At 52.1% G+C, this 27,737-nt stretch overlaps 1 protein-coding gene across 15 annotated transcripts in view; it reads left to right on the top strand.

Annotated features, from left to right (window-relative positions):
- Window positions 1-1,743: 1,743 nt before the first annotated feature.
- Window positions 1,744-27,737, top strand: part of SORBS3 (sorbin and SH3 domain containing 3) — an 84,508-nt gene continuing 58,514 nt past the window's right edge. For 4 of the 15 annotated variants that reach the window (XR_012753078.1, XM_075346440.1, XM_075346441.1 and 1 more), the window contains exons 1-5: window positions 1,746-3,146; window positions 3,426-3,545; window positions 5,683-5,841; window positions 8,458-8,518; window positions 9,643-9,727. Coding sequence is in view for 14 of the 15 variants with exons in the window: in XM_075346440.1 (XP_075202555.1) it covers window positions 3,444-3,545; window positions 5,683-5,841; window positions 8,458-8,518; window positions 9,643-9,727 (407 nt within the window). In the remaining variant the exon portion in view is untranslated. Of the gene's footprint in view, window positions 3,147-3,425; window positions 3,546-5,682; window positions 5,842-8,457; window positions 8,519-9,642; window positions 9,728-27,737 lie in introns of all 15 variants that reach the window. The other 11 variants (XM_075346436.1, XM_075346435.1, XM_075346429.1 and 8 more) reach the window with 9 other exon arrangements.

Genomic DNA, 27,737 nt, shown 5'->3' with positions numbered 1-27,737 from the left:
GAAAAATCACTGATGTGTGAGCAGACCCATTCATTATAATGGGTCTGCGTATGTCAGTGATTCTGGTACGTTTTAAAAAAAAGCACAAACGTCCCAGAATCACTGACATGTGAAATGGGCCTTATACTAATTTTAACAGGGGGAGGGGATAACTATGAATACCCCCCAGATATTATCTGATCCTCAGTTGCTGTCACTCAACCAGCTACCGATTTTACAAACTTTTCTTTCTTGGATTTCAAAACCTAGAAATCAGAGCTGACCACTAAAGAGAATCAGCCTGATAGTGCCAGTATAGCACTGGCTTTAGGTTATATACGAAAATCCTGGTGATTGGTTCCCTTTAATAACCAGGCCATCTCTCATTGTATTTCTCCTTATTTGTTTAAAGGAGGGACTGCAATACACCCTGGAAGGCATGTAGATGAGGGCCTCAAAATATTTTTTTTTTTTACAATTTTTAAAAAGTGTGACACCTACACAGGTAAAGGCTATGCATTAAGTATATACAAAAATCCTGGTGATTTGTTCCCTTTAAGGCTATGTTCACAAGTTGCATATTTGCTGCATTTTTTTGCAGCACTTTGTTGTTTTATGCAAATTAAAAGCTGATTTGTACAGTACCAACAAAAGCTATGAGATTTCATAAATCTAATGCACTTGATTGTTTGCTTTTTTCCTGAAATGGAAATCTGCTGCGTTTTTGAAAGAAACGGCATGTCAATTCTTTCAGCGTTTTTTCAAAATTGAAAGCAATGAGAAAGTGCAAAAATGCAGTAAAACGCGCTATGTGTGAATATGTGTGAACATAGCCTAAGGGGTGGTGGAGGTATTTTATTGCTTTCTCTTTTTATTTTGCCTTATATACATGTAATTTTACAGGAAATAATTTTTCCTACCATTTATTTCCTATAAAATCCATTTTATCTTCGGTTTTGTATGTTTTATTGTCACTCTAAAAGTGGCGTAATACTCTGACAACATTGTCCCCAGCAGGGATCTGGTAGTCAGGGATAATTTTTGCTATTTAGCAGTATGATGCGGGCTTTGTCTCTAGTATTATGTACTTTATGGCAGTATTATTTAGGCATTGTATTGTTCGGAGAGTCAATTTTTGTTATATTTGGTCCATATTCTGAAGGCAATACAAGTCGGTCTTATGTGAGTACTATATGGTAGTATTATTAGAAAATATGAAGGTTTTGTTTAAAGAGAATCTGTCAGCATACACATTTATTTGGATCATGTAGAAGCTTGTATTAATACCTCATTGGGCTGGTTATAGGAATGATCTATGATTGACAATGACGTGCGCTCAGCCTTATCCGTCTATGGTTATTGGGAGAGCCTTGGTGGAATTGCTTTGCATGCAGTTGTCTATTATGGTCTTCTAAGTGGCTTTATGTTGAAGGTTTGATAACTTTATATTATGTGGCTGCTCTTTTATAGAACGTTGCAAGTGTAAGAATTTTGGCTGTTGCATCTGTAACCCCTGCTCTATTGCTCTCTGTTATCTCCATTTGCAGTGTATCTGGCTCTCTGCAGTCACTTTTTCCTTCACCAGCCTTATCCCTCAGAGTTTCTGGGCTTTTTTCTGCTCTGAGTCACTGTGAGCCTCTCCTCCCTGACACATTCTTCAGCGCATTCTCCTGCTCCCACTTTCCATCATTCCTTTCCTCCCTCCACCGCTCACATCTTCCCTCTATAGTGGTACCTCTCCTCCTGCATCTTGTGACACTCCTGCCTGCCTGTCTCCCCTGCTTGCCTGTCCCCCTGCCTGCCTGCCTGTCCCCCTGCCTGCCTGTCCCCCTGCCTGCCTGTCACCCCTGCCTGCCTGTCTCCCCTGCTTGCCTGTCCCCCTGCCTGCCTGTCCCCCTGCCTGCCTGTCCCCCTGCCTGCCTGTCACCCCTGCCTGCCTGTCCCCCTGCCTGCTTGCCTGTCCCCCTGCTTGCCTGTCCCCCTGCTTGCCTGTCCCCCTGCCTGCCTGTCCCCCTGCCTGCCTGTCACCCCTGCCTGCCTGTCTCCCCTGCTTGCCTGTCCCCCTGCCTGCCCCCCCTGTCTGCCTGTCACCCCTGCCTGCCTGTCACCCTTGCCTGCCTGTCACCCCTGCCTGCCTGTCACCCCTGCCTGCCCATCTCCCTTACCTGCCTAGCTCCCATGTCTGCTTAGCTCCCCTGCCTATCTCCTCTACCTGCCTGTCTCCTCTACCTGCTTAGCTCCCCTGCCTGCCTGTCTCCCCTACCTGCCAGTCTCCCCATCTCTCCTATCTGCCTAGCTCCCCTGCCTGCCTGCGCTACCTGCCTAGCTCCCCTGCCTGCCTGTCTCCTCTACTTACCTATTTCCCCTACCTGCCTGCCTGTCTCCCCTATCTGCCTGTTTCCCCTACATACATGTCTCCCTTGCCTGCCTGTCTCCCCTACCTGCCTGTCTGTCTCCTCTGCCTGCCCACCTCCCCTGCCTGCCTGTCTCCCCTACCTGCCTGTTTCCCCTGCCTGCCTGTCTCCTCTGCCTGCCTGTCTCCTCTGCCTGCCCACCTCCCCTGCCTGCCTGTCTCCTCTACCTGCCTGTCTCCTCTACCTGCCTAGCTCCCCTGCCTGCCTGTCTCCCCTACCTGCCTGTCTCCCCATCTCTCCTATCTGCCTAGCTCCCCTGCCTGCCTAGCTCCTCTACTTGCCTATTTCCCCTACCTGCTTATCTCCCCTACCTGCCTATATCCCCTGCCTGCCTGTCTCCTCTGCCTGCCTGCCTTCTATGCCTTTTCCTTGTATTTCAGACCTCTCTTCCCTTCTTTCCCTGCTGTTAATTAGTTATCTGGGCTCTTAGGGCAGAGTTCAGGGGGTGGGTGTGCTGTGTGGCACTAGCCGGGCAGGAGGAGGGTGTGTTTGCAGTACTATGGGGTGTGCTCACAGTGCGGGGTGTGTGTACGTTTTCACTTTGAAGAATAGACATCTGCTGTGTGAGACAGAAGTGTGTGGGTCAGGGGATCTTGTATGACCGTGACGTGGGCGATTGTCTGCAGGAATGGAGTGGCAACCCTTCAAGACGGAGGACTGAGACCATGCCCTGGAGTGTGAGGCGCAGCATTGTGCACAGGCGTCTTATATAGAAGCCCCATCAGACGTCACATATCAGAGCTGTGTGCACAGGTGAGGCATCTATAATGGCACATATAGAGCTGTGTGCACAGGTGAGGCATCCATAATGGCACATATAGAGCTGTGTGCACAGGTGAGGCATCCATAATGGCACATATAGAGCTGTGTGCACAGGTGAGGCATCCATAATGGCACATATAGAGCTGTGTGCACAGGTGAGGCATCCATAATGGCACATATAGAGCTGTGTGCACAGGTGAGGCATCTATAATGGCACATAGCGTCCTATGGTTTGGCGAGACACTCATATATTTATCCTGATTCCACCAGCAGGAGGCGCTACAAGGGATGGACACCACAGAACTCCCATTATCATTGGATGACTTCATCCCCCCTCACCTGCAGAAGAGACAGAACCGAGGGGCTTCACAGACCTACAATGCACATACGGTAAGGCGGCGCTGAATAATAACCGCAATCCTCTTATATGAGGGGTCAGATGCCCCCTGTGTCATGTCGGTGCAGGAATGTCAGGATTGCAATATGTAGTAAAAGCCGAACCTGCCCATAGATACAAAGCTGTGGAGCCATCAGATTAACATTCCTGTAGGCACTTCTTATAGGAGCCTTTATAATACGATGCTTACTACCATCCGAGGGACTCCATTAGTATCTGATCTGATACTTGGATCTGATTATTTGTCCCTGGTTATCAGTACGAATGCAACTTACCCATCATATCGGAATAGGATCCATGTTTCCTGATATGCCCAGGTGTATTTCCCTCATAGGACCAGCTGTGGGGCACCACTCGGAGAAATTGGGCTTCCATCACTATATCCACACTTGATTCAGTCCTGTAAATTGCATTTTCCTTCTAATAGAGAAGATATATTTAGACAACTGTATGACGACATTATCTGGGCACTGCTTGGTGCTATTATTGTGCAAGCGGTTACAAGACGTTACCTGACGTGTTTCTATGTGCAGAGTATGACCTTATCGTTGTACCATTACTTAATATGAAGCAACCATACAAGGCAATTTCCTAAAAGTCTCCATAGGGAGAAACATTACCTCCTCGACCCCTGGACCAATATTTCTTGTTCCCATGAGATCCATACTGAGCACATTGGCTCTAAAACGTCAAATGCGCGGCCGCAGGTTTCTTGTTGGGTTCACCATATTGTAGAGCAACTTGGATGAATTAGATCCATTTGCTGTTCTTTAATTTTCATGTAAATGTCACGGGCGGAGGGGTGGGGAACGCCGCTCGTCTGGGATCGCTGGCGCTCGGGTCTGGTGCTTCTGCTCCTCGGTGGCTCGAGCACGGGGCCGGACCCCGGGGCTCGAGCAGCGCCTCCTCGCCCACGAGTGAAAAGGGGAGGTTTTTGGTGGATGTTTGGGATGTCGGTCGTGACGCCACCCACGGGTTGTGGTGATGGTGGGCACCATCGCTGCTGGTGACGGGGGATCCCGGGAGCGATGGCGGAGAGCAGCTAAGGTGTTGACACCTCCGTGGGTAGGGGCTGTTGGTCCCGGGGCCCCGGTTGGGGAGTAGGGAGGAGGTATAGGTGCAGGTGCCGAGGCGGGGAGGCAGCGTGGGCGCGGGTGCAACGTTGCGGTGCAGCGTGGTGCCGGATGGCACTGTTGTACTCACTCAGACACAGAAGGACAGAGTCTCTAGTAAACCAAACGGCTGGATGGACGGGGCCCACAGCCGGCTGCGGTGTTCTCACTCTTCCCGGACGGGTTGATGGTGGCTGTCGTTTTCCTGCACCTGCGTAAGTGTATTTGACTCCTATGGCTTCCCACGGGTAGTCCGCTTCCCGGCGTGTACGTGTCGGGAGAGCCCGTTTGCCCACAGGCGCTGGCCCTTGGATCTCTGGCCCTTGGCAGTGGCACTTATCCGGACGGGTTGGGCTGTTGCCTTCTGACGGGACTTAGGTGGGAATGAACCCCTGAGGTCCAGACCGCAATCAGATAATTTGACCTTTTCGGCGGCTCCTAGCCTAGTCGGGGTCTGAGTACCCTGTCTTGGTGCTTGGCTTCAATCTGCTCCCCAGTTCGGTACCGGCGGGCCACCGCCCGACCCCGGTCCTACGGTTCCGCTGACCTCCACCAACTCCTGCAGACGGCCACCACCGTCTGCCGACTTTGCTGAACGTGCCTGGGCTCCAACCCAGACACCAACAGTTTTCACTCCTCTCACTTTCACTGTCTACCACCTAACTACTGTCTTTTCCCGCCTCCAGGCCTGTGAACTCCTCGGTGGGTGGGGTCAACTGCCTGGCTCCGCCCCACCTGGTGTGGACATCAAGCCTGGAGGGTGGTAACAAGGATTTGATTGACTGATGTCACCTACCCAGGGGAGGGTGTGTGTGTGTGATGTTAGTGTACTGTGAGCCCTGGGGGTCCAGGGCGTTACATAAAGGCTGGTAAATTACCACAAGAAGTACTGACCGAGGATATGCCGGGGCGGATGTCCGACCAGGCACAGAGCAATAATCGGGATTATTCACGTGAATCATCATTTGGGCGATAACTGGTTTCATGTTACCGTAGTAACCCAGTATTTCTCTGCCAGCAGGACAGTAGTGTCGAGGGCGACCTCTTCTACAAGGCCACAATGGTCCTCACTGATGACAGTCGGGACCCTCCAAGCCCACATATAGAGAGGCGGTGGATTCGTTATGAGGGTATTGGACCAACAGATGAGGATGGGATGCCCTTCGCTTCCAGATCAGTAAGTTCCATCTTCTCCTGTATAAAGACCACTAAATATGTCCATTATGTTATGACGAGGGCAGCATGGTTGCCCAGTGTGAGTTCCGGTCCTGAATCCCCAACTAATCACTCAAAAACAGCCCAGAAGTGCGCTCCTGTCTGAGTGGGCACACAGAGCTTTGCGTTCCTGTCTGAGTGGGCACACACAGCTGTGCGCTCCTGCCTGAGTGGGCTCACACACCTGTGCGCTCCTGCCTGAGTGGGCTCACACACCTGTGCGCTCCTGCCTGAGTGGGCACACACACCTGTGCGCTCCTGTCTGAGTGGGCACACACACCTGTGCGCTCCTGTCTGTGTGGGCACACACAGCTGTGTGTGCACTCCTGTTTGAGTGGGTACACACAGCTGTGCGCTCCTACTTGAGTGGGCACACAGAGCTGTTTGCTCCTGCCTGAGTGGGCACACAGAGCTGTTTGCTCCTGCCTGAGTGGGCAAACACAGCTGTGCGCTCCTGCCTTAGTGGAGACACACACCTGTGCACTCCTGCCTGAGTGGACACACACCTGTGCGCTCCTGTCTGAGTGGGGACACACACCTGTGCGCTCCTGTCTGAGTGGGGACACACACCTGTGTGCTCCTGCCTGAGTGGGCACAAAGCTGTGCACTCCTGCCTGAGTGGGTACACAAACCTATGCGCTCCTGCCTGAGTGGGCACACACACCTGTGCGCTCCTGCCTGAGTGGGCACACAGCTGTGCACTCCTGCCTGAGTGGGCACACACACCTGTGCGCTTCTGTCTCCTGAGCTGTGTGCTTCCCAAGGTGTTTTTCAGTGACCACTAGGGGGGAAGTCTGCTTGAAATCAAAAACATCAAAATATGAAATAACTAACATTTAGTTACTCAGTAATCTATGGGTGCCTGCCTTGCAGCACTGGGGTCCTGGGTTCTCTTCGTGTTTGTGTGGGTTTCCTTCAGGTTCTCCAGTTTCCTCCCACATCTCCAAACACATACTGATAGGGAATTTAGATTGTGAGCCCCAATGGGGACAGTGATTATCACACCTGTAAAGTGCTGTGGCATTAATAGTGCTATATAAGTAAACTAAAAATGCTATTTGATTTTTTGTAAAGTGGCTCCACTGTGTGGCCCTGGTTTGGGAAAATATGTAATAAGTGAAACATTTTTCTGTAGTTTTTGTCAGCTGGGAACGATTCATTTGTTTATATACATTCAAAAACTTTGCATATATGAATAGTACAAGCCAATATAACCAATTTTGTAATATATCTTATGAGATAAATCATCTTCTGTCTCCACTTATGAGCCACTTCTTCCCCTTTCCCTGACTTCTGAATTCATCATCCACTCAGACAAAACGGGCTGCCACAACAGTCAGGTTACTGCAGTTACACCTCCTATTATACCTATGAAGAGGGACGGGGGAGGACTGATAAAGCAGAGTGAGGAAAGAGGATTGTGCTGAGCTTTCTAGCAAGTCTTTTACCTCATCTCAGAGCTCGATTCACATCTACAGTACTGGCAGTGGCGCAAAATTTGGACCTAGCCCCCCTCAATCCTTGTATCTTGGTCAGATGTATGTATATGTATACATTTAGCCTTCTAAATCTTATAAAGACATACGAGTGGCGCTCCTCCCATTATGTAACCCCTCCTGGGCTCCTTCCTGGTAAATATTTCCCCCTTCCTGGAATATATGTTCCCCATCCCAGTATATATGCCCCCATCCTGGTATGTCCCCCATCCTAGTAAATGTCCCCCAAGCTGGTATATATGTACCCCATCCTGGTATATACTGTCCCCCTCCTGGGCCCCTCTGGTATATACTGTCCCTCTCCTAGTATATACGTTCCTCTCTTGGGCCCCTCCTGGTATATACTGTCCGCATATTGGAATACACTGTCTCCCTCCTGATATATATATGTTCCTCTCCTGGGTCACTCCTGGTATCTACTGTCCCCCTTTTGGTATATATGGCTCCTCCTGTGTATACTGTCCCCTGCTTGGTACATACTGTACTCACCTTACCGCGGCTCCCACCTCTATAGCCGGCCTGCAGTAGACGGCAGCTTTCATCGGCATCCGTGCTATGGCAACTCATGACGTCATTGTCATGCGCCGCCTCAGTCATGGAGATGGAGATGAAAGCTGCCAGCTTCTGTTTGGCCAGCAGCATGTATCACAGCGCAGGGACCCCACGGGTCTCTGCACAGCGATGTATTTAAGCTGGATGTGCACCCTCGGAGGCACATCCAGCTGAAGCGCGGGCTGGGGCCGGTCGCGATCCCTGCGACCGCGATTGTTTTAGCCCTGAGTACTGCTGTATATTTTCCACCTTGCTGCTGCTCCCTGTGTGAGAAAAAAGGAATGAAAAGCAGGAATACATCCCTGTTTGATATACTGTGCTGTGTATGGGAGCCATCACACCAGCTTGCCTCTTCCCACCAGCTCAGGTCAACTACAGTTTAAGAGTTGAAGCCTAGAGAGGGGGAAACTGGTATAAATGGAGGATACAGGTCATATCATTGACAGAAATAGTGCTATACATGTCAACTTATTGTAAAAACAAAAATTCTGGAAAGTACGCTACCCTTAACTTCTTTTGTATTCTTCAAGAGTGTTGACAAGCCCCGAGAATGGTACAAGAACATGTACAAGGTTCTACACCAAATGTCAGGTGAGTGAATCCCAATGTTCTGTACAGATGTGTGACACCCTGGCAAAACCAGGGTGTCACAGGGCCTGCAGAAATCCAGCAAAGTGCAGGCCATTCTCCTCCTTGGTAACCTGATCCCACACCAGTGCAGCAGGACAGACCCCCCCCTCAGGGTAAGAGCAAAACAGAGCAGCAGGGGAGGGGCTGGAGCAGAGTATGTGGGGAGAGGAGAGGAGTCCGGAGTTGTAGCTCCCGGGCTGCTACAGAAGCGTGCTCCAAAAGGGCCGGGACAGGCTTTTAGTGAGGTATGGACTTGAGGTGACCGGGGCAGGGTAGTGGCCCGCCGGTATCGAAAGAGATCCCGGATCACTGCAGGGGAGTGGACTCCCCGTTCCCGGCCGAGGAGGAAAGAAAGAGAAAGAGTGGAGAAAGAGGCACCTGACTGCAGGAAAAGAACAGGGGTCTGCTGCACCGTGTGTGGGACTTAAACACCCTCCATACCGAAGGCTGCGGACACCGGCAGTTTCTAATTTACCAGTGCCCTGCAGCACGCTCCCTCCTACTGGGCCCCGGGACACCAGCCCCTAACCACGGAGGGGCCAACACCTCAGCTGCTCCCCGCCATCGCTCCTGGGAACCCTCGTCACCAGCAGCGGTGGTGCCCACCATCACCACAACCCCGTGGGTGGCGTCACAACCGACATCCCACCACCAAACCTCCCCCTTTTCACTCGTGTGCGAGGAGGCGCTGCTCGAGCCCCCGTGTCCGGCCCCGTGCTCGAGCCACCGAGGAGCAGAAGCACCGGACCCGAGCGCCAGAGATTCCCCAGGCGCCTCTCCGCCCACGACAGATGGAAAAAAAATCTCAAATATAACATAAGGAGGACTTGTCAACATGTCAAAAGTCGGCGGTTTTTGGTTAAAGTTACAAATGGAATGTGCAAAATTATCAGTCATGGACACAAAAGCAGAGGGGCAAATTCATTATTATCGTGTCAACCAAATCCACATGTCGTGGGATATAAAGGGAATAATTTAATGAGGAAGAAAATGGGGATGAACAGTTGATCCTCTATATTTGTTTGATTGTAGCTCTTCCTTATACCCATTGGAATAACAAACTGCACATAATATTTTTTCTTCAGACTCTGAGGAAAGTGATGGTGACAGTAACTGGCCGAAACCAGAAGATCACCATAAAGATGCCTTCACTCAATCAAATAAATCCACGTAAGTCATTTGTTACTGATGCGGTACTTTTACATTGTCTATATTGTATTATGGTGGATGTGGTATGAACAGCACTTTGTTTGTAAAGGTTTTGAGAGCTGATCTCCACACCACTTCCTCATATTGCCCTGTATCTGTTGGTGTCCCCCAAGGTTCAGTTCTTGGACCCCTCCTCTTTTCCATCTACACCTTCAGCCTGGGACAGCTCATAGAGTCCCATGGTTTTCAGTATCACCTCTACGCTGATGACATGCTCTACCTCTCTGGACCTGATATCACCTTCTTACTAACTAGAATCCCACAATGTCTGGCTGCTATTTCTTTCTTTTTCTCTGCTCGATTTCTAAAACTTAACATGGACAAAATGGAATTCATTATCTTCCTCCTCCTCTCTCAACCCATCCAACAAGTCTATCCATCATAGTCAATGGCTGCTCACTCTCCCCAGTCTCGCAAGCTCGTTGCCTTGGGGCAACCCTCGACTCTGCTCTATCCTTCAAGCCACACATCCAAGCCCTCTTCACCTCCTGCCGACTACAACTCAAAAATAGCTCCTGTATTCATGCATTCCTTAACCAAGAATCAACGAAAACACTAGTGCATGCCCTCATCATCTCCCGCCTCGACTACTGCAACATCCTGCTCTGTGGCCTCCCTTCTAACTCTCTTGCACCCCTCCAGTCTATTCTAAACTCTGCTGCCCGATTAGTCAACCTGTCTCCCCTCTACTCCCTGACCACTCCTCTCTGCTGATCCCTTCACTGGCTTCCCATTGCCCAAAGACTCCAGTTCAAAACCCTAACCATGTCATACAACGCCATCAACAACCTGTCTCCTCCCTACATCTGTGACCTAGTTTCCTGACACTTACCTACACACAATCTCCAATCCTCTCAAGATCTCTGTTACGAACCGGCGCCGCCATAGCCGGAAGCAGCCTGCTGCGGTTCCTGTTGCGCCCAGGCACCGGCTGCCGTTCTTGGCCGTGCCTCGGGTCGTCCAGTTGGCTGTTCCTTCCACCACGTCTAAGTGTGGAGAGGCGGCTAGTGCGCATGCGTGCGCCGATTTACCCCAGCCAGAGTTTAAGCCCGGTGTTTTGCCTAGTGAGCATGCTCAGCCTGATTGTGTTATGTCTGAGACTAAGTCCTCAGTTCAGGCTACTGAGCATGCTCCCACAATTAACCCTAACAGCCTCTTTGCACAGGTACTTGGACTTCGTGCTGTGTCTAAGTTCTGGGATGTGCCTACTGAGCATGCTCAAACTGATAGTCTGCTTTCTAAGCCTGTGGCTCAGGCTACTGAGCATGCTCAGGCACTTAGTGCATCAGAGGCTAGGTCCGGTAAGGACCTCACTGAGCATGTCCGTGAGGTGGCAGGCCCTGATAGGGCAGAGGGTGTCAGGTGTCCTGATGACGTGGCAACTCCGGACTGGCTCGCAGAGGCCCGCCCCTATGATCTGGCACCTCAGTATTGGTCGTCAGACGATGACTGGTGAAGTGTTTGGGGCGTGGCTGCCATGAGGTCATCAATAACGTGGCGGTTCCGGATAGGTCGCATGTGACGTCACTGATGACATGGCTCTCTGCTATTGGACCTTGGTGGTTCCACCCTGGGTTTGGGGCGGACCCAGGTTATAAAAGGGGCTGGAGACAACATGGAGGTGCGCAGTCTTCACTTTTGCTCAGTCAGAGCACACCTCCATGTTAGAGCCTCATTGCGGCATAAGCCTATGTTGGGAAGCGGTAGGTAGGGTTAGGCGAACGGTGCCTGTCATGCCAAGATTCGTGGCTCGGCACATCAGGGTCAGGCGCCGTGCTTCCCTCCTGCCGTTCCAGTCTTGCTATAGCAGCCCAGTGGCGTTAACTGGGCTGCGGCTGCTGTGCTTCCTGTCCGATTGTGCCCCCTACGCACACGGACAACGCACCTGCTGCGCCACCTGTCTGATTGTGCCCCCTACGCACACGGACAACGCACCTGCTGCGCCACCTGTCCGATTGTGCCCCCTACGCACACGGACAACGCACCTGCTGCGCCACCTGTCCGGTTGTGCCCCCTACGCGCACGGACAGCGTACTCCAGGACCCCTGTGGAGTTAACAGGGTGTTCCTTATTTTCCTCGGCTTCCCGGTCAACGCTACTGGTGTACCCATCTGGCCTGACGTGTCCTACACACACGTGGCCAGTCGAGAGGTGGCCAGAAACGCTAATCAGAGGACCGCTCGGCCTGACGTGTCCTACACACGTGGCCGACAGGGCGCTTTCGTGGCGGTCTTCCGGTCAACGCTACCTGGTTACCACCCGGCCTGACGTGTTTCCTGCACACGTGGTTGGTGTAGCGCTAGGTGCACCAAAACGCTAATCGGGTTGTCGTCCGGTCTGACGTGTCCCAACACACGTGACCGGTTCCCAGAGTTCCTGGGTTATCTCAGAGCCATCCAGCTCTATAGTCTCTGCCTAACCCTCAGGTGCCAGCAGCTCCATTGTCATCTGGAGCACGGTGGGCCCCGACTGGCGATTAGGATATATACCCCCTGGTCCTAATCTGCCGGTCCCCCCGTAACAATCTCCTTCTCTACTCCTCTCTTATCTCCTCTTCCCTCAATCGCATACAAGATTTCTCCCGCGCCTCCCCCATACTCTTGAACACTCTACCCCAACATATCAGACTCTCACCTTTCGTGGAAACCTGAAGACCCACCTCTTCCGACAAGCCTACAACCTGCAGTAACCCTCAGTCCTCTATACCACCGCACAACCATCTCTACCCTCCCCTACTGTATCTTCACCCATCCCCTGTAGACTGTGAACCCTCGCGGGTCCTCTCTCATCTTGTACCAGACTGTGCCTTGTATTGTTCATGATTATTGTACTTGTTTTTTATGTATACCCCTTTTCACTTGCAAAGTGCCATGGAACAAATAGCGCTATAATAATAAATAATAATTAATAATTGACAGAACCCACATTGTAAAGGTTAACCAAAATAAAATGATCTCCTATAATTCTAAAAAAACAAAAACAAACTAAGAAAAGAATATAAAGGGGTTTTCCTATCACCACAGGTTAGGTGGTCAATGTATGATTGCTATCCAATGTGTGCAAACATTTATTTATAAAAAAAATAATAAACTGAAAATTGGGGCGTGCAATATTATTCGGCCCCTTTAAGTTAATACTTTGTAGCGCCACCTTTTGCTGCGATTACAGCTGCAGTCGCTTGGGGTATGTGTCTATCAGTTTTGCACATCGAGAGGCTGAAATTCTTGCCCATTCTTCCTTTGTAAACAGCTGGAGCTGAGTGAGGTTGGATGGAGGCGTTTGTGAACAGCAGTTTTCAGCTCTTTCCACAGATTCTCAATTGGGTTCAGGTCTGGACTGTGACTTGGCCATTCTAACACCTGGATACGTTTATTTGTGAACCATTCCATTGTTGATTTTGCTTTATGTTTTGGATCATTGTCTTGTTGGAAGACAAATCTCCGTCCTAGTCTCAGGTCTTTTGCAGACTCCAACAGGTTTTCTTCAAGAATTGTCCTGTATTTGGCTACATCCATCTTCCCATCAATTTTAACCATCTTCCCTGTCCCTGTGGAAGAAAATCAGGCCCAAACCATGATGCTGCCACCACCATGTTTGACAGTGGGGATGGTGTGTTCAGGGTGATGAGTTGTGTTGCTTTTACGCCAAACATATGGTTTGCCATTGTGCCCAAAAAGTTTGATGTTGGTTTCATCTGACCAGAGCACCTTCTTCCACATGTTTGGTGTCTCCCAGGTGGCCTGTTGCAAACTGTAAACGACACTTTTTATGGATATCTTTGAGAAATGGCTTTCTTCTTGCCACTCCTCCATAAAGGCCAGATTTGTGCAGTGTATGACTGATTGTTGTCCTATGGACAGACTCTCCCACCTCAGCTGTAGATCTCTGCAGTTCATCCAGAGGGATCATGGGCCTCTTGGCTGCATCTCTGATCAGTCTTCTCCTTGTTTGAGATGAAAGTTTGGATGGACGGCCGGGTCTTGGTAGATTTGCAGTGGTATGATTCTCTTTCCATTTCAATATGATCACTTGCACAGTGCTTCTTGGGATGTTTAAAGTTTTGGAAATCTTTTTGTAACCAAATTCGGCTTTAAACTTCTCCACAACAGTATCACGGACCTGCCTGTTGTGTTCATTGCTCTTCATGATGCTATCTGCTCTTTAAACAGAACACGGAGACTATCACAGAGCAGGTGCATTTATACGGAGACTTGATTACACACAGGGGCTTATATTTATCATCATCAGTCATTTAGGACAACATTGGATCATTCAGAGATCCTCAATGAACTTCTGGAGTGAGTTTGCTGCACTGAAAGTAAAGGGGATGAATAATATTGCACGCCCCAATTTTCAGTTTATTATTTTTTACAAAAGTTTAAAATAAGCAATAAATTTAGTTCAATTCACAATTGTGTCCCACTTGTTGTTAATTCTTCATCATAACATTAACATTTTTATCTTTATGCTTGAAGCCTCAAATGTGGGAAAAAGTTGAAAAACTCAAGGGGGCCGAATACGTTTGCAAGGCACTGTATTAGCCATAAGCGTGATGTTCACACAAGCCCACTAACCAGCCATTCATACAGTTGTTACGCCTTACAGAGATATATATACTAGAAGGTGGCCCGATTCTACGCATCGGGTATTCTAGAATTTACGTATTGTGTAGTTAATGTATGATTTTTGTTAGATATATATATATATATATATATATATATAGATGATGTTGTGTGTAGTTACCAAGTGTTTGTGTAGGGTGCTGTACATGTTCTGGGTGTTGTCTGGGTGTGGCGGGGGGTGAGAGCGTTGTTGTATGTGTGTTGCGTGTGTTGCGTTGTTTGTGGAGCGCTGTGTGTCTGTAGCGTTGTGTGTGTTGCGCGGTTTGTGTGTGTGTGGTGTGTTTTGGGGGGAGGTATGTTTTGTGCAATGTGTGTGTTGTGCGGTATGTGCGTATATTTATGTATGCCGCGGTGTTTGTGTGTTGGGTGTTGTGTGTGTGCAGCGTTGTCTGTGTGTGTGGGTGTCTGTGTAGGGCGGTGTTTGTGGTTCCCAGTGTGTGTGTGGTGTGTTGTGTGTGTGTGTGTGTGCTGGGGGGAGGTGTGCACCCCCCATCGTGCTCCCTCCCCCATGCTGCGCACCCCCCATCGTGCTCCATCCCCCATGCTGCGCACTCCCCATCGTGCTCCATCCCCCATGCTGCGCACTCCCCATCGTGCTCCATCCCCTATGCTGCGCATTCCCCATCGTGCTCCATCTCCCATGCTGCGCACTCCCAAATGTGCTCCATCCGCCATGCTGCGCACTCCCAAACGTGGTCCATCCGCCATGCTGCGCACTCCAAAACGTGCTCCATCCGCCATGCTGCGCACTCCCAAACGTGCTCCATCCGCCATGCTGCGCACTCCCCATCATGCTCCATCCCTTATGCTGCGCATTCCCCATCGTGCTCCATCCCCTATGCTGCGCATTCCCCATCGTGCTCCATCTCCCATGCTGCGCACTCCCAAACGTGCTCCATCCGCCATGCTGCGCACTCCCAAACGTAGTCCATCCGCCATGCTGCGCACTCCCAAACGTGCACCATCCGCCATGCTGCGCACTCCCAAACGTGCTCCATCCGCCATGCTGCGCACTCCCAAACGTGGTCCATCCGCCATGCTGCGCACTCCCAAACGTGCTCCATCCGCCATGCTGCGCACTCCCAAACGTGCTCCATCCGCCATGCTGCGCACTCCCAAACGTGCTCCATCCGCCATGCTGCGCACTCCCAAACGTGCTCCATCCGCCATGCTGCGCACTCCCAAACGTGCTCCATCCGCCATGCTGCGCACTCCCAAACGTAGTCCATCCGCCATGCTGCGCACTCCCAAACGTGCTCCATCCGCCATGCTGCGCACTCCCAAACGTGCTCCATCCGCCATACTGCGCACTCCCCATCGTGCTGCATCCCCCATGCTGCGCATTCCCAAACGTGCTCCATCCGCCATGCTGCGCACTCCCAAACGTGCTCCATCCGCCATGCTGCGCACTTCCAAACGTGCTCCATCCGCCATGCTGCGCACTCCCAAACGTGCTCCATCCGCCATGCTGCACACTTCCAAACGTGCTCCATCCGCCATGCTGCGCACTCCCAAACGTGGTCCATCCGCCATGCTGCGCACCCCCCATCGTGCTCCATCCCCCATGCTGCGCACCCCCCATCGTGCTCCATCCCCCATGCTGCACCAGCATCAACCTCTCTGCCCCCAGCATCAGCCTCTCTCCTCCCAGCATCAGCCTCTCTCCTCCCAGCATCAGCCTCTCTCCTCCCAGCATCAGCCTCTCTGTCCCCAGCATCAGCCTCTCTGTCCCCAGCATCAGCCTCTCTGTCCCCAGCATCAGCCTCTCTCCTCCCAGCCTCAGCCTCCCCCAGCATCAGCCTCTCTTCTCTCAGCCTCCCCCCTCCCAGCCTCCCTCCTCCCAGCCTCCCCCAGCATCAGCCTGCCCCAGCATCAGCCTCCCCCTCCCAGCTTCCCCCAGCATCAGCCTCTCGCCTCCCAGCCACCCCCAGCATCAGCCTCTCTCCTCCCAGCCTCCCCCAGCATCAGCCTCTCTCCTCCCAGCCTCCTCCAGCATCAGCCTCTCTCCTCCCAGCCTCCCCCAGCATCAGCCTCTCTCCTCCCAGCCTCCTCCAGCATCAGCCTCTCTACTCCCAGCCTCCCTCCTCCCAGCCTCCCCCAGCATCAGCCTCCCCCTTCCAGCCTCCCCCAGCATCAGCCTCTCTCCTCCCAGCATCAGCCTCTCTCCTCTCAGCCTCCCCCAGCATCAGCCTACACCCTCCCAGCCTCCCCCAGCATCAGCCTACCGCAGCATCAGCCTCCCCCAGCATCAGCCTCCCCCTCCCAGCCTTCCCCAGCATCAGCCTCTCTCCTCTCAGCCTCCCCCAGCATCAGCCTACACCCTCCCAGCCTCCCCCAGCATCAGCCTCCCCCAGCATCAGCCTCCCCCAGCATCAGCCTCCCCCTCCCAGCCTTCCCCAGGATCAGCCTCTCTCCTCCCAGCCTCCCCCAGCACGCCGTGCTCCTCGGCCGACACTCACAGATCCGATCGCATACACTCACACACACACACACACACATCAGAACACACTCACACACACCCGATCGCATACACTCACACACACCCGATCGCATACACTCACACACACCCGATCGCATACACTCACACACACACTGACGATATTGCACATACACGCTCACACTCACAACATCCGGAGATACCACATGCTTCTGGCCATGTGATCCTCCGGCAGGTCCTGTAAGGTCACTGCACAGTATCGCCGCCGAGAAGCAAGCGATATCCCAGGATGTTGTGAGTGTGTGGATGCGATGTGATGTGTGTGTGAGGTGTGTGTGAGTGTGATCTGATGTGTGTGTGTGTGCGTGTGTGTGTGTATGTTCCGCCGCTGCAGGACCTTGATGCGCTGGTAACTATGCTACCATGGTTACCAGCGTATCCCGTCCCCCGCTCGCACGGGAGCCACACCAGCATACGGCGGCAACCCCAGCAATGCGAGGGTATGTGTCGGCTGGGTTGGCGGCGTACGCTGATGTGGGCTCCCGGGGGTACAGTACTCACCTGGGAGTCGTGGCTCCGTGTCGGTTCGGGGAATGCGTGCAGGGGGCGGAGCCAGAGCGAGCGTGCATTACGTGAGGGGGGCGGGGCGTGGCCGAGGGTGCCGGGGCGAGAGGCCAATCCGTGTGGGGGGCGGAGCCTGGGCGAGCGGCCGGCCAATCCGTGTGGGGGCGGAGCCTGGGCGAGCGGCCAATCCGTGCGGGGGCGGGGCCATGGCGAGCCCAGCGGCCAATCAGCTTTGTGTCACCGTAAGGACACAATTTTGGAGCAAGACAGACAGACAGACAGACAGAATAAGGCAATTATATATATATAGATATATATATCTGTTTTATCTCAAATATTGTTCACAAATTTGTGTAAATTTATGATAAGCGGGCTTTACACGCTACGATATATCTAACGAGATGTCGGCAGGGTCACGTCGTAAGTGACGCACATCCGGCATCGTTAGTGATATTGTAGCGTGTGACAGCTACGTGCGACGGTGAACGAGCAGAAAAACTCACCTTCTCGTTCATCGTTGACACGTCGCTCATTTTCAAAAAATCGAACATCCGGTTGTTCATTGTTCCCGAGACAGCACACATCGCTCCGTGTGACACCCCGGGAACGATGAACTGCAGATTACCTGCGTCCCGCCGGCAATGCGGAAGGAAGGAGGTGGGCGGGATGTTACGTCCCGCTCATCTCCTCACCTCCGCTTCTATTGGCCGGCCGCTGTGTGACGTCGCAGTGACGACGAACGTCCCTCCCCCTTCAGGAAGTGGATGTTCGCTGCCCCCAGCGAGGTCGTTTGGAAGGTAAGTGCGTGTGACGGGGGTTTACGACTTTGTGCGACACGGGCAAGAAATTGCCCGTGCCGCACAAACGATGGGGGCGGGTGCGATCGCAAATGCGATCGCACGAGTAAAGCAGCCTTTACTGAGTGCTTCTCCTTTGCTGAGACAATCCATCCACCTCACAGGTGTGGCATATCAAGATGCCGCTTAGACAGCATGAGTATTGCACAGGTGCGCCTTAGGCTGGCCACAATAAAAGGCCACTCTAAAATGTGCAGTTTCACGGTTTAAAATGGGAGCAAAACCAAAAATGTTGCATTTACATTTTTGTACAGTATATATATCTCTCTGCGTTGAGAAACACGTGATGGTGTCTCCGCAGTGGATATGTTGATCTCCCTAAGGTCAACAATGCTTGCTTAAGTAGTCTTTTACTAGGCATTGCCCCCACTAGCCAGATTCCTACTCCACACTGATGAGGGGCAAATACCCCGAAACGGCTGTCTGTGGATGGATACCATGTTTGGTATAGGTGGTCTCCTTGACTGGAGACTGCCCTTCCCATGGTTGTTCCTTCCCGGTGAAAGACCTGGCTAGTTTCCTGGCAGCGTTGAGAAACACGTGATGGTGTCTCCGCGGCTTTCTTATTTGCATACTTCCCAGGGGGCATTGCTCTAGAATCACTGCGTTGAGAAACACGTGATGGTGTCTCCGCAGTGGATATGTTGATCTCCCTAAGGTCAACAATGCTTGCTTAAGTAGTCTTTTACTAGGCATTGCCCCCACTAGCCAGATTCCTACTCCACACTGATGAGGGGCAAATACCCCGAAACGGCTGTCTGTGGATGGATACCATGTTTGGTATAGGTGGTCTTCTTGACTGGAGACTGCCCTTCCCGTGGTTGTTCCTTCCCGGTGAAAGACCTGGCTAGTTTCCTGCCAGCGTTGAGAAACACGTGATGGTGTCTCCGCAGGCCTTCTTGCTTTGAATATTTCCCAGGGGGCATTGCTCTAGAATCACTGCGTTGAGAAACACGTGATGGTGTCTCCGCGGTGGTGGATGTTGATCTCCCTAAGGTCAACCATCCTTGCTCACATAGTCTTTTACTAGGCAATGCTCCCACTAGCCAGATTCCTACTCCACACTGATGAGGGGCAAATACCCCGAAACGGCTGTCTGTGGATGGATACCATGTTTGGTATAGGTGGTCTTCTTGACTGGAGACTGCCCTTCCCGTGGTTGTTCCTTCCCGGTGAAAGACCTGGCTAGTTTCCTGCCAGCGTTGAGAAACACGTGATGGTGTCTCCGCAGGCCTTCTTGCTTTGAATATTTCCCAGGGGGCATTGCTCTAGAATCACTGCGTTGAGAAACACGTGATGGTGTCTCCGCGGTGGTGGATGTTGATCTCCCTAAGGTCAACCATCCTTGCTCACATAGTCTTTTACTAGGCAATGCTCCCACTAGCCAGATTCCTACTCCACACTGATGAGGGGCAAATACCCCGAAACGGCTGTCTGTGGATGGATACCATGTTTGGTATAGGTGGTCTTCTTGACTGGAGACTGCCCTTCCCGTGGTTGTTCCTTCCCGGTGAAAGACCTGGCTAGTTTCCTGCCAGCGTTGAGAAACACGTGATGGTGTCTCCGCAGGCCTTCTTGCTTTGAATATTTCCCAGGGGGCATTGCTCTAGAATCACTGCGTTGAGAAACACGTGATGGTGTCTCCGCGGTGGTGGATGTTGATCTCCCTAAGGTCAACCATCCTTGCTCACATAGTCTTTTACTAGGCAATGCTCCCACTAGCCAGATTCCTACTCCACACTGATGAGGGGCAAATACCCCGAAACGGCTGTCTGTGGATGGATACCATGTTTGGTATAGGTGGTCTTCTTGACTGGAGACTGCCCTTCCCGTGGTTGTTCCTTCCCGGTGAAAGACCTGGCTAGTTTCCTGCCAGCGTTGAGAAACACGTGATGGTGTCTCCGCAGGCCTTCTTGCTTTGAATATTTCCCAGGGGGCATTGCTCTAGAATCACTGCGTTGAGAAACACGTGATGGTGTCTCCGCGGTGGTGGATGTTGATCTCCCTAAGGTCAACCATCCTTGCTCACATAGTCTTTTACTAGGCAATGCTCCCACTAGCCAGATTCCTACTCCACACTGATGAGGGGCAAATACCCCGAAACGGCTGTCTGTGGATGGATACCATGTTTGGTATAGGTGGTCTTCTTGACTGGAGACTGCCCTTCCCGTGGTTGTTCCTTCCCGGTGAAAGACCTGGCTAGTTTCCTGCCAGCGTTGAGAAACACGTGATGGTGTCTCCGCAGGCCTTCTTGCTTTGAATATTTCCCAGGGGGCATTGCTCTAGAATCACTGCGTTGAGAAACACGTGATGGTGTCTCCGCGGTGGTGGATGTTGATCTCCCTAAGGTCAACCATCCTTGCTCACATAGTCTTTTACTAGGCAATGCTCCCACTAGCCAGATTCCTACTCCACACTGATGAGGGGCAAATACCCCGAAACGGCTGTCTGTGGATGGATACCATGTTTGGTATAGGTGGTCTTCTTGACTGGAGACTGCCCTTCCCGTGGTTGTTCCTTCCCGGTGAAAGACCTGGCTAGTTTCCTGCCAGCGTTGAGAAACACGTGATGGTGTCTCCGCAGGCCTTCTTGCTTTGAATATTTCCCAGGGGGCATTGCTCTAGAATCACTGCGTTGAGAAACACGTGATGGTGTCTCCGCGGTGGTGGATGTTGATCTCCCTAAGGTCAACCATCCTTGCTCACATAGTCTTTTACTAGGCAATGCTCCCACTAGCCAGATTCCTACTCCACACTGATGAGGGGCAAATACCCCGAAACGGCTGTCTGTGGATGGATACCATGTTTGGTATAGGTGGTCTTCTTGACTGGAGACTGCCCTTCCCGTGGTTGTTCCTTCCCGGTGAAAGACCTGGCTAGTTTCCTGCCAGCGTTGAGAAACACGTGATGGTGTCTCCGCAGGCCTTCTTGCTTTGAATATTTCCCAGGGGGCATTGCTCTAGAATCACTGCGTTGAGAAACACGTGATGGTGTCTCCGCGGTGGTGGATGTTGATCTCCCTAAGGTCAACCATCCTTGCTCACATAGTCTTTTACTAGGCAATGCTCCCACTAGCCAGATTCCTACTCCACACTGATGAGGGGCAAATACCCCGAAACGGCTGTCTGTGGATGGATACCATGTTTGGTATAGGTGGTCTTCTTGACTGGAGACTGCCCTTCCCGTGGTTGTTCCTTCCCGGTGAAAGACCTGGCTAGTTTCCTGCCAGCGTTGAGAAACACGTGATGGTGTCTCCGCAGGCCTTCTTGCTTTGAATATTTCCCAGGGGGCATTGCTCTAGAATCACTGCGTTGAGAAACACGTGATGGTGTCTCCGCGGTGGTGGATGTTGATCTCCCTAAGGTCAACCATCCTTGCTCACATAGTCTTTTACTAGGCAATGCTCCCACTAGCCAGATTCCTACTCCACACTGATGAGGGGCAAATACCCCGAAACGGCTGTCTGTGGATGGATACCATGTTTGGTATAGGTGGTCTTCTTGACTGGAGACTGCCCTTCCCGTGGTTGTTCCTTCCCGGTGAAAGACCTGGCTAGTTTCCTGCCAGCGTTGAGAAACACGTGATGGTGTCTCCGCAGGCCTTCTTGCTTTGAATATTTCCCAGGGGGCATTGCTCTAGAATCACTGCGTTGAGAAACACGTGATGGTGTCTCCGCGGTGGTGGATGTTGATCTCCCTAAGGTCAACCATCCTTGCTCACATAGTCTTTTACTAGGCAATGCTCCCACTAGCCAGATTCCTACTCCACACTGATGAGGGGCAAATACCCCGAAACGGCTGTCTGTGGATGGATACCATGTTTGGTATAGGTGGTCTTCTTGACTGGAGACTGCCCTTCCCGTGGTTGTTCCTTCCCGGTGAAAGACCTGGCTAGTTTCCTGCCAGCGTTGAGAAACACGTGATGGTGTCTCCGCAGGCCTTCTTGCTTTGAATATTTCCCAGGGGGCATTGCTCTAGAATCACTGCGTTGAGAAACACGTGATGGTGTCTCCGCGGTGGTGGATGTTGATCTCCCTAAGGTCAACCATCCTTGCTCACATAGTCTACTGTGCATAGGTGATAAATTCTTTTGATGAATCAATTCTTTTACATTAACCCCTTCACGACCATGGACGGATCTTTCCGTCATGGATCGTGTCCCGGTAAGCCCCGCCCCCTGCCGCGGGCAGGCAGCGTGGATCGGCACACATATCAGATGTTTTCAACAGCTGACATGTGTGCCTACATGTTCCGAGTGGAATCGCATTCCACCCGGAACATTAACCCCTTAGATCTCGCTGCCAAAGTCTGGCAGCGAGATCTATATGCGCGCGGCCATGTTTTTTACTTACTGCCGCCCCCTCCGGACGTCACGTGAGTGATCACGTGACGTTCGGTGGTTGCCATCGTAGCACAGGGTCATGTGATGACGCCTGCTGCTATGAAGTTTCACTTTCATTCTTCCTCGGCACGGAGCAGAGGAAAAAAGAAAGTGACTATTTCTGCTGTTTACAGCGGTATAGCTGTGATCAGCAGATAGCGATCAGCGATCGGATTGCTGATCGCTATAGCCCCCTAGGGGGACTAGTAAAATAAAATAAAAAAAGTAAAAAAAAGTTTTAAAAAATTTAAAAAAAACCCCTAAAAGTTCAAATCACCCCCCTTTCCCCCCATTGAAAATTAAAGGGTTAAAAAATAAATAAATATACACATATTTGGTATCGCCGCATTCAGAAATGCCCGATCTATCAAAATATAAAATCAATTAATCTGATTGGTAAACGGCGTAGTGGCAAAAAAATTCCAAACGCCAAAATTACGTTTTTTGGTCGCCACAAGTTTTACGCAAAATGCAATAACAGGCGATCAAAACGTAGCATCTGCGCAAAAATGCTACCATTAGAAACATCAGCTCGAGACGCAAAAAATAAGCCATCACTGAGCCATAGATCCCAAAAAATAAGAACGCTACGTGTTTCGTAAAATGGCGCAAAACGTGCGCCACTTTTATTGGACAAACTTGTGAATTTTTTTTAACCCCTTAGATACAAGTAAATCTATACATGTTTGGTGTCTACAAACTCGCACCGACCTCAGGCATCATACCTACACATCAGTTTTACCATATAGTGAACACCGTGAATAAAACATCCCAAAAACTATTCTGCCATCACACTTTTTTTGCAATTTTTCCACACTTGGAATTTTTTTGCTGCTTTCCAGTACACCATATGGTAAAACTTATGGTTTCATTTAAAAGTACAACTTGTCCCGCAAAAAACAAGCCCTCATATGGCAAGATTGACGGAAAAATAAAAAAGTTACGGCTCTCGGAAGAAGGGGAGCAAAAAACAAAAACGCAAAAACGGAAAGTGCCCCGGGGCTGAAGGGGTTAAAGAGGACCTATCACCAATCTGGATTTACCTAAAGGAGTGTGTTAACCCCGATTTGATGATTTTTCTAAATATCATGTAGTAACAAAAGTGTTCAGAAGGGTTCCTAATGTCGCCCACTTTTTAGCAGAAGTCAAGCTCCATCTTCTAGATTGTGCGAGCCGAGCATGTAAAGTAAGAGTTCACAACCATCCGCAGCCACTCACCGTGAATGAGCGAGATTTGGCTCTGCACTACGCGAGCGCTTCCGTGTACTTATTAACCGCTCTAATGATGTTACCGTTTGGATTGTAGAGCAGCGCTAAGTTAGTGAGATCTCGCTCGTTGACTGTGAGGGTGGCTGCGGAGGGTTGTGGGTTCCTTCCTGCGCTTCATTCCAGGAGGTCACAACCTGGAAGTTTGGGTTTAACCTTTTAAAGATGGTAAAAAGTATAACTTGAAGTTCCTGGGATCCAGCGCAAAATATATAATAGGATCTCCACCTACCATGAGCCATTTAAAGTATTGGTTCCAAGCAGGGGCGTAACGACCGCGGTCGCAGCGGTCGCCATCGCGACCGGGCCCGGGCAGTTTGGGGCCCGCGGGGACCCGACAGATCAGCAGCCAGCTCCTCTCAGTGAGAGAGAAGCTGCGCTGATCTGTCACAGTGCACGCGCCCACTATATGACCCGCTGCCGCCCCCGACACCGGGCCCTCCTGCCCGATGTCAGCGGCGGCACCGGGGCCCCCCTCCCCCGTCACCGCGCACAGTAATAATGAACCATAGAGCGGCCGGCGCCGCTCTGCATCATCATACTCCCCCTGTGCCTGCGCGGTGACGTCACTCCTGTGCGACTGCTGTGCTGAGTGCACAGAGCGCAGGGAGGGAGGACGCCGACCGGAGCACCGGGAGAGAGAGGAGGACGAGCAGCAGTGGAAGGAGGAGAGCAGGGAGTACAGCAGCAGTGGAACAAGGAGACGTCAGGACAGAGCAGCAGTGGAAGGAGAAGATCGGTGAGTACTTGTTTTTTTTTTTTTTATATATATATATAAAGTGAGTACACGGTGGTCAGAGGCCTGGGGTGGGGAGGCTGCATGATACTGTACATGGAGGCCTGGGGTGGGGAGGCTGTATGATACTGTACATGGAGGCCTGGGGTGGGGAGGCTGCATGATACTGTACATGGAGCCTCCATGTACAGTATCATGCAGCCTCCCCACCCCAGGCCTCCATGTACAGTATCATGCAGCCTCCCCACCCCAGGCCTCCATGTACAGTATCATGCAGCCTCCCCACCCCAGGCCTCCATGTACAGTATCATGCAGCCTCCCCACCCCAGGCCTCCATGTACAGTATCATGCAGCCTCCCCAACCCAGGCCTCCATGATGGAGGCCTGGGTTGGGGAGGCTGCATGATACTGTACATGGAGGCCTGGGGTGGGGAGGCTGCATGATACTGTACATGGAGGCCTGGGGTGGGGAGGCTGCATGATACTGTACATGGAGGCCTGGGGAGACTGCATTATACTGTACATGGAGGCCTGGGGAGGCTGGCAGCATTATTATAGATGGAGGCCTGGGGAGGCTGGCAGCATTATTATACATGAGCCCTGGGGAGGCTGGCTGCATTATTATACATGGAGGCCTGGGGAGGCTGGCTGCATTATTATACATGGAGGCCTGGGGAGGCTGGCTGCATTATTATACATGGAGGTCTGGGGAGGCTGGCTGCATTATTATACATGGAGGCCTGGGGAGGCTGGCTGCATTATTATACATGGAGGCCTGGGGAGGCTGGCTGCTATATTATACATGGAGGCCTGGGAGGCTGGCTGCTATATTATACATGGAGGCCTGGAGAGGTTGGCTGCATTATTATATATGGAGGCCTGGTGAGGCTGCATAATAAACATGAAGGACACCTTATACATTGAATATAGAGGTGTAATATACATAGAGGTCTATGAGGCTGCATTATACTGGAGGTCTATAGGGCTGCATTAAAATGGAGGTCGGGGGGGGGGCTGTATAATACAAAATGAAGGGACACCTTATACATGGAATATAGGGGTGAATTATACATGGAGGAGTATGGGGCTGCATAATACCATCTGAAGTTTTATGGGGTTGTGTTATAATACATATAGGACTATGGGGGCTGCATTATAATATATGGAGGACTATGGAGGCTACCTTATACATGGACTATGGAAGTGCATTATAAAACATGGAGGACTGTGTGGTGCAGTATAATATATGGAGAACTATGGGGTGAATTTTAATACATGGAGAACTATGGGAAATGCATTATAATTGAAGGGCTACTTTATACATGGAGGATTATGGGGGTGCATTATAATATATGGAGGGCTATGTATCTGCATTCTAATATATGAAGGGTTATGTGAGACCCTTTATACAATTATTTGGAAGGCTATGTGGGGGCTGTTATAGTATTTTGAGAACTTTATACAGGGGGGACAAAGATACAAGTATGGGATGGAAATGTTTTGTGCTGAGGGAAAAAGGCTCTTTCCCTCAGCAGCCAACTTTCCCATGCTCTGCTATACATCTCTCAGCACCCAGCTTTCCCATGTTCTGATATACATCTCTCAGCACCCAGCTTTCCCATGCTCTGCTATACATCTCTCAGCACCCAGCTTTCCCATGTTCTGATATACATCTCTCAGCACCCAGCTTTCTCATGCTCTGATATACATCTCTCAGCACCCAGCTTTCCCATGTTCTGATATACATCTCTCAGCACCCAGCTTTCCCATGTTCTGATATACATCTCTCAGCACCCAGCTTTCTCATGCTCTGATATGGGAAAGCTGGGTGCTGAGGACAAGATAAATATCAGAACATAGGAAAGCTGGGTGCTGATAGAGGGATTTCAGGGTGCTGTGGGTGAGAGCCAAGTGTCAGCGTCATTATCCTGTACCCCGAGTGTCAGTGTCATTATCCCTTACCCCATACCTCCCAACCGTCCCGGATACAGCGGGACTTTCACGCTTTACGTTGTTTGTCCCGTTGCCACGATCGGGACGGCCGGCTCCCGGGCTCCGCCCACCCACTCTCTCTCCGCCTCCCTGCTTTTCCCTCCTACTGTCCCAGTAGACGTGGCATAACAGAGAGGAGCGCTGCCTGTGCTGCTGCTGGTACAGTAAAATCTCCCCAGCGCTGATTTCCCTCCCTCCCCCCCCCTCACCCCCGGCCGGAGCCTCTCTGTGCGGTCGGCCGGCCGCCTGTCTGTGCGGTCGGCCGGCCGCCTGTCTGTGCGGGCGCCCCCCGGCCGCCTGTCTGTGCGGGCGCCCCCCAGCCGCCTGTCTGTGCGGGCGCCCCCCGGCCGCCTGTCTGTGCGGGCGCCCCCCTGCCGCCTGTCTGTGCGGGCGCCCCCCTGCCGCCTGTCTGTGCGGGCGCCCCCCTGCCACCTGTCTGTGAAGGCGACCGGCCACCTCACTGTGTGGGCGACCGGCCGCCTCACTGTGGCTCCCTGCGTTTCCATGCTGGAGGCCCGCCGGCTGCCTGCGTGTCCATGCTGGAGGCCCGCCGGCTGCCTGCGTGTCCATGCTGGAGGCCCGCCGGCTGCTTGCGTGTCCATGCTGGAGGCCCGCCGGCTGCCTGCGTGTCCATGCTGGAGGCCCGCCGGCTGCCTGCGTGTCCATGCTGGAGGCCCGCCGGCTGCCTGCGTGTCCATGCTGGAGGCCCGCCGGCTGCCTGCGTGTCCATGCTGGAGGCCCGCCGGCTGCCTGCGTGTCCATGCTGGAGGCCCGCCGGCTGCCTGCGTGTCCATGCTGGAGGCCCGCCGGCTGCCTGCGTGTCCATGCTGGAGGCCCGCCGGCTGCCTGCGTGTCCATGCTGGAGGCCCGCCGGCTGCCTGCGTGTCCATGCTGGAGGCCCGCCGGCTGCCTGCGTGTCCATGCTGGAGGCCCGCCGGCTGCCTGCGTGTCCATGCTGGAGGCCCGCCGGCTGCCTGCGTGTCCATGCTGGAGGCCCGCCGGCTGCCTGCGTGTCCATGCTGGAGGCCCGCCGGCTGCCTGCGTGTCCATGCTGGAGGCCCGCCGGCTGCCTGCGTGTCCATGCTGGAGGCCCGCCGGCTGCCTGCGTGTCCATGCTG

The sequence above is a fragment of the Anomaloglossus baeobatrachus genome, chromosome 4, assembly GCF_048569485.1.
Source record: "Anomaloglossus baeobatrachus isolate aAnoBae1 chromosome 4, aAnoBae1.hap1, whole genome shotgun sequence".
NCBI lineage: Eukaryota > Metazoa > Chordata > Amphibia > Anura > Aromobatidae > Anomaloglossus > Anomaloglossus baeobatrachus.
Note: the sequence above shows the minus strand (reverse complement) of the source record. Positions and strands in the feature narration are given on the sequence as shown.